The 12,190-nt window shown below is 42.8% G+C and overlaps 1 protein-coding gene across 2 annotated transcripts; it reads left to right on the top strand.

Annotated features, from left to right (window-relative positions):
- Nucleotides 1-3,271: 3,271 nt before the first annotated feature.
- Nucleotides 3,272-6,819, top strand: LOC139181431 (cancer/testis antigen 47A-like). Of its 2 annotated transcripts, XM_070784869.1 has the most exons (3): nt 3,272-4,189; nt 5,035-5,176; nt 6,187-6,819. In XM_070784869.1, the coding sequence occupies exons 1-3, from the start codon at nt 3,511-3,513 to the stop codon at nt 6,197-6,199; spliced, it is 834 nt and encodes a 277-aa protein (XP_070640970.1). In that variant the 5' UTR covers nt 3,272-3,510; the 3' UTR covers nt 6,200-6,819. The 2 variants fall into 2 exon arrangements, with proteins under 2 accessions (XP_070640970.1, XP_070640969.1); XM_070784868.1 differs by lacking the exon at nt 6,187-6,819 and having other exon boundaries at nt 5,035-6,128.
- Nucleotides 6,820-12,190: the final 5,371 nt, after the last annotated feature.

Raw genomic sequence — 12,190 nt, 5'->3', positions numbered from 1 at the left:
GTCAATTCTTCACATCAAGTGGCAAAAGTATTGGAGTTTCAGCTTCAACATCAGTCCTTCCAATGAATATTCAGGACTGATTTCCTTTAGGATTGACAGGTTTGATCTCCTTGCAGTTCAAGGGACTCTCAAGAGTCTTCTCCAATCCCAAGGATCAAAAGCATCAATTCTTTGGTGCTCAGCTTTCCTTATGGCCCAACACTCACATCCATACATGACTACTGGAAAACCATAGCTTTGACTAGACGGACCTTCCTATTCCTAAAGTGAAAATGAAAGTGAAAGTGAAGTCATGTCCGACTCTTTGCAAACCCATGGGCTGTAGCCTACTAGGCTCCTCTGTCCATGGGATTTTCTAGGCTAGAGTACTGGAGTGGGTTGCCATTCCCTTCTCCAGGGAATCTTCCCAACCCAGGAATCGAATCTGGGTCTCCCACACTGCAGACAGACACTTTACTGTCTGAGCCACAGGGAAGGCCACAGGCTTTTTTACAGCCAGGGACTCACTGGCGTTTACAAGCCTATTTTAACAAGGGCCACACAGAGACATCATCCTGTCTTTATTGTCCTTAGTTTGGGCCTGTTGCCCATCTTTTGGGTCCAAAACCTCCCTCCTCTGAGAAGCCTTTTCTGAGAAAAAACTTTCAATGCCTTTTGACTCACTTGTTTGAGTTCATGTATTACAGTCTAAAGATGGAAATGTTTTACACCGTCAGTGTCCTCCAGCCAAAGATCACAAAACCATGCCTGTAGTTGAGTGAGTTCAGTTTACTATTCATTGCAGTAAGGGAGAACACACATCATGGGGGAACCATGTGATGCCTTCCCAAGTATCAGAAAGAACCTGTTACAGAGGCTGGGGTTTGGATGAGTTATTTGGGGAAGTTTTTCCTTCAAGGAAACAGGGGTTTTGTCCAGATTAGATGTCTTTAGGTAGCTGAGGCAATTCTCAGCTTGGTATTTGAGTAAATCTTCCCTTTAGGGAGAGGAGACTAGACCCAGAATAAAGACCTAATTGGTCAAGAAGTTGTAGACATTCATTTTAGCCAAGAGAGGGGGATGTTTAGTCATGTATGATCTTCTTTTTGGTCCTGTCTTGTCTCCTTTCAATATGGTCTCAGAGTGACCATGTCTGATGTTCATGTTCTATCACACTGGTCTAAGACAAGTCCAGTAGGAAAGAAGATGGCCAAAGCTCATGTGTGAGGTATGTTTCAATACCAGATTAAAGATCAGGAGATTGGTCCTAGTCCTGGCTCTTCTACTAACTGGCATGACTTTGGGGATGCCAGTTAGCAGCTCTAAATTTTAGTTTCCCTATTTATTATTTTTTTAATTTAAAAAAATTTTTTTTGTTGTTGTTTGTAGATTTCTTTATTAAATTTATTTATTTCAATTGGAGGTTAATTACTTAAAAAAAGAATGGTCTTAGATTCCATATCTAAAGGCCTTTCCAGCCCTGAAACGCTAAGAGAATGTGTGTTTCTCTTGCATCTCTTCTGTCTTTATAGGAAATGCTAAAGGGGACTTGGCCACACATCCTTATGTGTGTGCATGCTAAGTTGCTTCAGTTGTGTCCGACTCTGTGTGACCCTATGGACTATAGCCCCCCCAGGTTTCTCTGTGGTTAGAATTCTCCAGGAAAGAATACTGGAATGGATTGCCATGCCCTCCTCCACAGAATCTTCCCAGCCCAGGCATCAAATCCGGGTCTTTTACATCTCCTGCATTGGCAGGCAGGTTCTTTACCACTAGGGCCACCCCGGAAGCCCACAAAACCTTACAGAGGGGAATTCATGTATAACAAATGGTATTATAGGTGAGCTGTTTAAAAATCAACTGAGATTTTAATTTAACACTGTGAGTCATTATTGATCCCAAATTAAGGAGTTAAATGTAAACACTCAGAAGATAGCCAAAAAGAAGAAAGTATAAAATTCATTTCTGGATGAGAAAAGATGTACAAATTTATGATGTTTAAACCAAGAAAAAAGAAAATATTATTAGATTTTACAACATAAAAAAAAAACTACATACTTAGAAACATTCACCAACTTACAAGGCAAAATCAAACTAAAAACACATTTTCAACAAATGCTCAGTATCCTAAATATAATTCCATCTTCTTCCATCTACCTCACTCATATTTTCATTGAACGCCACCTATACAGATGATAAAACTGAGGCCTAGAAATGATAAGTAACTGTTTCAAGATCACTTAGGGCAGCAAATGTTAAACCAACTCAGACCTCAGATTGGGATTCTGCCTCTTTTTTGCTGTCTTTATAATGAGAATTTTGGATTAGAGATTACTGACATTGCCTTCCAAATTTAAACCAATGATTTATAGCAACACCATGCTCCATTCCCGAGGTGAGACAGAGGAAAAATGCAAACACTGAAATTCGGTTGGAACTGAACTGAATGAAAGGGAAAAGAATCCCTCTTTATAATTATGAGACTTATTAGTATTTTTCCTAAATGTAACATCCAGATGTAATTGGCTATGTCTTTTTCAAAAAACATTTTTAGTGCTACAAAACTTTTTTTACAGAATGACTGTAAAAGCAGTTAATTTCTGTATAATTTTCAAAATTACACTTGGGGTCTGGACTAAGTGGATCTTGAGATCAATAAAAAGTCTGGGACTGTTGCCTCTGAAACAGCCTAGGAAGGTGGCCCTTTTAACATCTGTCATGCTTAGCACTTAGGAGATGACCTGATCCTGTAAAGAAACCTCTCTTTTATTATTCAGTCTTCAAAGCGTTAAGTGAATTTGTCTGGGTTCATTATACACCTTCTAGCTCCTAACTTCTCCAACACTTCTCAACAATCAGTTCTGACTGCATTCATTTCAATTTTTCTACTCTTTTCCAACTGTTTTTCACTAAGTTAAATTGTCCAAATTCTCTTTCTCTTCTTCGGAGGTTTTTAGTACTGCTAACATCTGAGATATACAACATTTTTATGACCCTGTCTCTATTCACATGAGCCATTACCAGGTGGAAATTCCCAGGTGGGAAATTTCTCACAGTTCACATGGCCCAGGATGCCTTCATAAATACTTTCCTGCACAATTACATAAAGGACACAACCCTAGAAGACCTCCAGACATGTCAGAACCCTAACGCGTCAAAGAACAAGTAGGCAATTGTGAGCAATTTGACAACCAAGGGCCTTGGCCGTTCATTGGACACAGAGCACGTCAATCCTTGTTTGTCAGCAAATGAGCCCAAAGCTCGTGACGAGGGGTCACATGCCACCGTTAACTGTTCCGGCCCCGCCCCTCGACTGTGGCCTGGCTCCACTGCCTGAGGCCCGACTTCCGTCGGACGCTTCCGCCATTGGCCGCCTACCCTCCCGGTCGTGGGGCCTCCTCTGTGGTCCCTTCCGTGACTGCCTCGGTCCATCTCACTTCCCTCAGCCTCCTCTCAGGGCAGCCACTTCGGGTGCCACCACCTGCGCCATTGCCATCGTCGCCCGCCCGGCTGAGGTAACTGCCGTCCGCCATGTCTACCACGGGGGATGGAGATCTGACCCATGGCGGGCAGGAAGGCCCAACAGGTGCAGTGGGGGCCCAGGCCGGAGCCCGTGACGGTGTGGACCGCAACTCTGAGCCTCGCAGGGGTGACTCCATGCCTGAGGCTGAGGCAGGTGCAGCTGTGGGGGCTTCAGGAGGCCCGAGGGAGGCGGCCCTGGAGGGCGGGAACGCTGAGGAAGACTCCGACATCAGGCCGGCTGAGGAGAGGGAGGTGGAGGAGCAGGCGCAGGGCGTGAACCGCTTCGTGGTCTCGCGCCACTTCCCCATGAGCGGCTTCAGCCTAACGGTCCTAAATCTGATGCACTCGATGATGAACCGTTTGTCCGACAACCACATCATACTTCCGCCAAATGACGACCGCGTGTTGGTCTGGTACCAGACCAGGCCGCGCTTGTCTGACCACAGCTCAGCCGCCGTGGCCGGGTTATCCGAGGTCCAGGTACCATTGGATGTATCGGGGGAGGGGCCGGCTGAGGAAGCCCCGGATCAGGAGGTGGAGCAGGCTGAGGAAGCCCAGGAGGCGCAGCAGGCGGAGGAAGCCCAGGAGGCTAAGGCACCCGAGGAGGCCTCTTTATGGGAGACGGCCACCAAGGAGTCTGAGGAGCCCAGCTTGCGGGAGATGCCACAGGAGCCTGTCGCCCCTGAGAGTGAGCATTCGAGGGGCGGGGGGGGAGTTGGGAGGGATGGAGACACTGGCATCTGCAGGCCGGATCTGGGGACCAGGGATCCCGAGGAGGGGGCAGGCTCAGACGGGGCGGCGTGCCTCAGGAGGGGAGGCCGGGAGTCAGGGCCTCCTTTAATCGAAGGCCAGAGGGGCCCAGTAGAAGCCCAACCTCATAACGACTTCTTTGGTTTGGGGTGAAAATAAGCTGCCCTCTACCAACCCTGGTAAAGGTCTGAGATGAACAGTGCCAGTTATGAGCCCACAGGTGAAGGTCAGTGGAGGCAGGTGTTCGAGAGGGAGCTTGAGAGGACATGGAAGAGAACAAGCAAATGGCAGACCTCATATTTGGTTCATAGCTTTTAAAAATGTCAAGATTCTTGGAAAGTTGATCCCAAAACATTATGAACTTATACAGGAGCACTTGGTCAAAATGAAATATTTAGGGGATTGAGGAACTCAGGAGCTTCCCCATAGAATTTGTTATTGAGGTGAAGCATATTTTGGCGAAAAAGTTCTGGCCAAAACATCCAGAATGCATCAGACCCAAAGGATTCTGATCCTTGAGCACAAGTAATCAGTAGCACAGGGTGACAGATGTACCAGAAAAAAAGAAATAATGTCATTGTGAAAATGATCAAGCAGCAGCAAATGAGGGCCATGGAAGTGTTGCATCCGCCAGAAGGAAGGCCCCCAGTTACTCTTTGCTTAGTTGCTTCTGTCCTCCTGCTTCTCCTAAGGGTAGAGTACTGGATATCTTGCCATTCCTTAGGTGTTGGGATGTTTTTTCTGTGAATGTCTGGTCCCAAAGTCTATGATTCCTCTCTAAAGAAACAGCTGAATGCCAGGATGAGAACTCCAAAGAAGAGGCGCAGGGCACCAAAAGTGAGGGGAAAGAAAAGAAGTATAACAGAAAACAAGAAGAACCAGAAAAGGATCTGGACCCAGCAAAGGACAGGCCCAGAAAGCCCAGGTATCTGTGTATAGCTTTGAAAATAACCCAGCTGTTCCCAGGCATTTGCCAATTTTGTTTTTGCTTTTTAATTCTCAGAGTAAATTAAGAAAACGTTGGTTTGAAATTAGTTCAACAACTCAAATTTACCTAATGTTTATAGAACATTCCTGTTCCCACTAATATAAAGAGCTTGAAGTGAAATACACTTCATGGCTTCTCATTTGTTCTTATGAGGTCTTTTGTCCTCTATCTGTAAGACTACCAACAATTTGTAAATGTGTCAGTACCTAAGACCAGTATTTCTTTAGAAAACAATGACTAAAAGCAGCAGCAACTGGGCTGTGCACTAGTTTGGCCTTCATTTCTTGACCACAGAAGTGCAGTCGCCGGCATTAAGAGAAGACCCCTTTTAGAGCGTAACTATTTACGAATAGCAAACTGTTCAGAATTTCAAGTAGGACCACATTTAGTGATTAATACTGAAATATTTGTTCAGTTGTAGATTTGGGTATTTTATATGACAGTCAACAGAAACAGTCATAGGATGACTGATGTTTATCACTGAGTTGGTAGTGAAGGTATATGTATTGTCTTTTAATGATTAACACTTTCTCCCTCGTTTGCACAGTGATATGTTTCATAATAACAGCCTCTTTCTCATATGGTAGATATGGAAACCGAGGGTCTGGGAGGGTAAGGGAGTATCATCTGTGGAGTGAGCACAGGCTTTTAAGGTAGAAAGGGTGATTTTAGTCCCAGACTAGCCTCTCAAAGGAAGGGGGAAAAGAAAAGCATTTATGGTGTTGGGCAAGAGGGAGACAAGATTGGTAGGATCACATGATTGAAGCCCTCGGGTTGTATATGCACCCAGTATCCAGGGTGAAGGTTACAAGAGGAAAATGGGTTTTTCTTCTCTCCTTGTTGAGATACAACCCTCAGATGCAGCAGACTGTTTTCTTAGATCTAGAAAGTTTCTGGTGCTGACTGATGCTGTATAATCATTCATTTTCTCTCATTTCTTCCTGCAGTTTGGAAGACTAGAAAGAAGACAAAGAAGAAAGGATCCATTGTTCGCTATTTTTAGATTTTTCAGAAGCCCATGGGAATATTATTTACATTGATTTCCTTCCCAAATCCATCCCCCAAAAAGCAACTGTCTAATAATATCTAGTAAAAAATCCAATATCTAATTGGGTTTTATCTTCCACAGATATATTTGACAGCATTTGTTCTAGTTAAAACTAAGTTTTAAAGTAGTAAACTGAAATGTAGATAGATTTATGTATATAAATAATCCTGATTTAAATCTCTTTAAAAATGAGAAGCCGTTTTACATCATTGGAAGGCATCATCACATTCCATCATTTGATAAGCCTGTTGTAAATTCTTTTATTGCAGCCCCCCCAAAAATTTGTATTTAAAACAGTTCTGTAAAGACAGAAATAGAGGTCAAGGCTTTAGATCTGCACTTGTTTACTGTACTAGTCACTAGCCATGTGTGGCTGCTGAGCATTGAAAATGTGGCTAATCTTAGTTGAAATGTGCTACAAATGTAAAAAATGGTGTAAAGTCTCATTAATAACTACCCACTGAAATGATAATCTACTATTAAATATAGCATTAAAATTATTTTCTCCAATTCCTTTTTACTTTTTCAAAAATTTATTTATTTCTACACGTGGGCTTTCTCCTCTTACGGTGCACAGGTTCTCACTGAGGTGGCTTCTCTTGTGGAGCATGAGCTCTAGGGCAAACGGGCTTCAGAGCTGGGCACATGGGCTTAGTTGCACCTCAGCATGTGGGATCTTCCTGTACCAGGGATTGAACCTGTGTCCCCTGCACTGCAAGGTGGATTCTTAACCACTAGACCACCAGGGATGCCCTCTTTTTACTTTTTAGATGTGGCTACTAGAACATTTAAAAGTACACAGGACTTGTGTTATATGTGTATTTCATAGTACTGCTGGGTGCTTTTGAAGGAAACCTGAGGGATGGCCCAGCTTGCCTGGAGGCCAGATGGTGCTGCTGAGCCTGAGCCCAGACGCTGATTTGGAGCACTGGTTCTCAAAGTTTGGCCCTTAAAATAGCATTATTAGCATCACCCACGAACTCTTAGGCTCCACTCAAGACCTGTGAGTCAGAAACTGGGAGTGGGGCTCAGTAGTCTGTGTTTTAACAAGCCCTCCAGGGGATTCTGATGCAGCCAAGGTTTGAGAAGCGCTGGTTGACAGCCACAGGGGGAGAAGTTGAGACCCACCTATGGTGACCAGTCTTCGTTCACTGCCTTGGGGCTGCTGGAGGTAAATTGAACAGAACGGTAGGGGCTGGACTGGCGAGGAAATTAGGATTCACAGGGGCTGAGACAGACAGAGGCTGTGGATAGGGGATGGCACCAGAAAAATATCCAGGGACAGAGCTGGTTCCAGACAGTCACAGACATGATACTGGGTATATGAAGTCTAAGAGAAGCTTCACTCAGCAGGAATGGATAGTAGATACATACAAAGTTGCCTGTGAGGATGTATGTATATGCAAGCATATAGAAAGGCATGCAATGGAAAGATAAACCACATTTAGGATGGTGGTTACCTCTTGGGGAAAGAGAAAGACAGCGATCCTATTGGGGAGGGATACATAGTGGGCTTCAACTGTATCTCTAATTTACATTTCTTAAACTGAGTGGTGGTTAAATAGTGTTTATACTAGTATTCTTTATAATTTTGTGCAGATCAGAAATATGTCACAATAAGTAAGAAAGAGAAAAGGGAGAAAGTGGCCTTAATCTTTGAACTCTGTTTAAGGTAATAAAAAGATAAAGTTGTAGATGACCAGAGTGGAGGATCAGAAAAGGGGAAGGGCCTGGGGGTTTGAGACTAGACAGGCTCATTTCTGCATTTACTTCAGGCTTCTTAGGTATCTGAAACATGGTCTAGCTGGAACAAACTTTGTTCCCACGGGCTCGGCTCCTGACCTTCTTGTAGATAACTGATAACATACAGTCATGTTCTGTGGTGGCATGGCTTCTATTCTAACTGTGTGCACATGCAAATACACACACTACATCCACCTATTCCATCAAAACCAACCCCTGCACTGAACCTTTAAATGGCTGGGACCTTAAGGGTTTTATCTTTCTATCTTTCTTTCTTTCCCAAAGCCCTAGGCAATGAATTTTCCTCTTCGTAGGTATTTAATGTCAATTAAAGTGAAGTAAACTTAGGATCCACACAACTTTTTTTTTTTGGTCACGAGTGTTGACATTTTAAAATGTATTATATTATTTCTTATGGTTAGAACCACATGGTGTGACAGAAGGCAAAGCACTCCCTGTCTCCATTATTTCAACTAAAACACCAGGTCAACTAGTACAATTTGAGGCCCTTCAACCTGGTTCTGATTTGTTAGTATTTCTGTGGTGCTAGTTGTTAAAACAGTATTGCTTCCAGGCCCAGGCAGAGATATCTCTGTCTTGAGCTCTAAGCTTTAGAGGGCCACTTTGATCCTCTTCCAGCCACACCCCTCCCGCCAGGGCCAGGAGCCCAGCCCATGGGAACAAGGGCTGTGTCCCTGCTAGCCCATGCTCCAGGTACCTGGCAGTCCTGAACAGTCCCTAGCCTGCTTCCAGGGCCTGTGTGCTCCTCTTAGACCTGTCCTGGGGAGGGCTGACTGCACTCACTGCTGGGGTGGGTGCTCCCAGGCCCAAGGAGGGGTTGTAGGCCAAGAAGGGAATGCGGCCTGGCCTAGGAGCCAGGGCATGGGCGGGGGAAGGGAAGGAGGGCAGCTCTTCCCACACCATCACGGCAGAACTTAGAGGAGTCTGAGAATACTAAATCCCAACCTGGCCTTTCAGCTCATTAGGAAGGTACATTTGTCATTGAAGGAGATACAACTTATTTAATGGTTTATCATTTGATTTGAACATTTCAAATATTTTTAGACATGTGGATCCCCAACTGAACTCTTTTTCTGAACCTTGCAAATAGGACAAATGTTTCAGGCAGGCCAGATTAAATATCTGCTCTATCACCCCTTTCCCTTTTTACTCCATGTTACACCTATTCCTGAGCATACTGGGCATCATGCTTCTGAAAATGTTTTTTAACAGGTACTTATTTTTTAGTTGAAGTATAAATGCTTTACAGAATTTTGTTGTTTTCTGTCAGACATCAACATGAACCAGCCATAGGTATATATTTGTCCTCTCCCTCTTGAAACTCCCTCCCATCTGCCTCCCCATCCCACCCCTCTAGGTTGATACAGAGCCCCTGTTTGAGTTCCCAAAGTTATATAGCAAATTGCCAGTGGCTATCTATTTTACTTATGGTAATTAAGTTTCCATGTTACTCTCTCCATACATCGCACCCTCTCCTCCCACCCTCCCATGTCCATAAGTCTCTTCTCTATGTCTGTCTCTCCATTGCTGCCCTGCAAATAAATTCATTGATACCATCTTTCTAGTTTCCATGTATATATATATATTTTACTATACAATATTTATCTGTCTCCTTCTGACTTACTACACTGTGTATAATAGGCTCTAGGTTCATCTACCTCTTTAGAACTGACTTAAATGCATTCCCTTTTATGGCTGAGTAGTATTCCATTTTACATATGTACCACAGCTCCTTTATTTCTTCATCTTTTGATGGACATCTATGTTGCTTCCATGTTCTAGCTATTGTAAACAGTACTACAATGAACACTGGGGTATATGTGTCTTTTTCAATTTTTATTTCCTCAGGGTATATGCCTAGGAGTGGCATTGCTGGGTCGTATGGTGGTTTTATTGCTAGGTTTTTTAAGGAATCTCCATACCATCTTCCATAGTGGCTGTATCAATTTACAGTCCCACCAACAGTGCAAGAGGGTTTCCTTTTCTCCACACCCTCTCCAGCATTTATTGTTTGTAGACTTTTAATGATGGGCATTCTGACTGGTGTGAGGCAAGTTCTCATTATACTTTTGATTTTCATTTGTCTAATAAAGAGCCTCTTGATGAAAATGAAAAAAGAGAGTAAAAAAGCTGGCCTATAACTCAACATTTAAAAAACTAAGATCATGGCATTAAGTCCCATCACTTCACGGCAAATAGATAGGGAAAGAATGGAAACAGTGAGAGACTTTATTTTGGGGGGCTCCAAAATCACTGCAGATGGTGACTGCAGACATGACATTAAAAGACGCTTGCTCCTTGGAAGAAAAGCTATGACAAACCTAAACAGCATATTAAAAACCAGAGACATTACTTTGCTGACAAAGGTCCCTATAGTCCAAGCCATGGTTTTTCCAGTATTCATGTATGGATGTGAGAGTTGGCCCGTAAAGAAGCTGAGCACTGAGGAATTGATGCTTGTGAACTGTGGTGCTGGAGAACTCTCATTGAGAGCCCTTGCACTGCAAGGAGATCCAACCAATCAATCCCAAAGGAACAAAGTCCTGAATATTCATCGGAAGGGCTGAGGCTGAAGCTGAAGCTCCAATACTTTGGCTACCTGATGCAAAGAACTGACTCCTTAGAAAAGATGCTGAGGAGAAGGGGACAACAGAGGATGAGATGGTTGGATGGCATCAACAACTTGATGAGCGTGAGTTTGAGCAAGTCCTGGAATTGGTGCTGGACAGGGAAGCCTGGCATGCTGCAGTCCACGGAGTCACAAAGAATCGAACACGACTCAGTGAGTGAGCCAAATAATGAGTGATGTTGAGCATCTTTTCATGTGTTTGTTAGCCATCTATATGTCTTCTTTGGAGAAATACCTGTTTAGGTCTTTTTCCCACTTTTTAATTGGATTATTTGTTTTTCTGGTATTGTATGAGCTATTTGTATATTTGGAAATTAATCCTTTGTCAGTTGTTTCATTTGCTATTATTGTCTCCCATTCTGAGGGTTGACTTTTCACCTTAGTTATAGTTTCCTTTGCTCTGCAAAGACTTTTAACTTTAACTAGGTTCCAGTTGTTACCTTTGTTTTTATTTCCATTACTGTACGATCTTGCTTTGAATTCTGTCATCAAGTGTTCTGTTTTCCTCTAAGAATTTAATATTTTCAGGTCTTACATTTAGGTCTTTAATATATTTTGAGTTTACCTTTGTGTATGGTGTTAGGAAATGCTCTAATTTCATTCTTTTACATGTAACTATCCAGTTTTCCCAGCACCACTTATTGAAGAGGCTATCTTTGCTCCATTGTATATTCTTGCCTCCTTTTTCAAAAACAAGGTCCCAATAAGTGTGGGGGTTATTTCTGGGCTCTCTATTTTGCTCCATTTGTCTGTATCTATGTGTTTGCGCCAGTACCATACTGTTTTGATGACTGTAGCTTTGTTGTATAATCTGAAGTCAGGAAGGCTGATTCCTCCAGCTCCATGCTTCTTTCTCAAGACTCCTTTGGCTATTTGGGGTCTTTTGTTTCTTCATATGAATTGTGAAAAAAATTCTAGTTCTGTGGGGAAAAGCCATTGGTATTTTCATAGGGATTGCATTCAATCTGTAGATTGCATTTGGTAACATTGTCATTTTCACAATATTGATTCCTCCAACCCAGGAACATGGAATATCTCTCCATCTGTTCACATCATCTTTGCTTTCTTTCATCAGTATCTCTCTGTTTATACAGTTATACAGTTCTTTTGTCTCCTTATGTAGGTTTATTCCTAGATATTTTATGCTTTTTCATGCGATGGTGAATGGGATTGTTTCCTTAATTTCTCTTTCTGATTTCTCATTGTTAGTATATAGGAATGTAAGTGATTTCTGTGTATTGATTTTGTATCCCGTTACTTTGCTAAATTCACTGATTAGCTCTAGTAATTTTCTGATACTATCTTTAGGGTTCTCTGTGTAGAGTATCATGTCATCTGCAATCAGTGAGGCTTTACTTCTTCTTTTCCCATCCAGATTACTTTTATTTCATTTTCTTCTCTGATTGCCATAACTAGGACTCCAAAACTATGTTGCATGATAGGAGAGTGAGCACCCTTGTCTTGTTCCTGATCAGAGAGGGAATGCTTTCAGTTTTTCCCCATTGAGAAT

The sequence above is a fragment of the Bos indicus genome, chromosome X (genome assembly GCF_029378745.1).
Source record: "Bos indicus isolate NIAB-ARS_2022 breed Sahiwal x Tharparkar chromosome X, NIAB-ARS_B.indTharparkar_mat_pri_1.0, whole genome shotgun sequence".
NCBI lineage: Eukaryota > Metazoa > Chordata > Mammalia > Artiodactyla > Bovidae > Bos > Bos indicus.
Note: the sequence above shows the minus strand (reverse complement) of the source record. Positions and strands in the feature narration are given on the sequence as shown.

Excerpts from the sequence above, each read along its gene's own strand:
- LOC139181431 (XM_070784868.1), top strand. The coding sequence starts at position 3,511 with ATGTCTACCACGGGGGATGGAGATCTGACCCATGGCGGGCAGGAAGGC. Across the intron at positions 4,190-5,034 it reads GGAGCCTGTCGCCCCTGAGA|AAACAGCTGAATGCCAGGAT; the intron begins GTGAGCATTCGA and ends TCCTCTCTAAAG.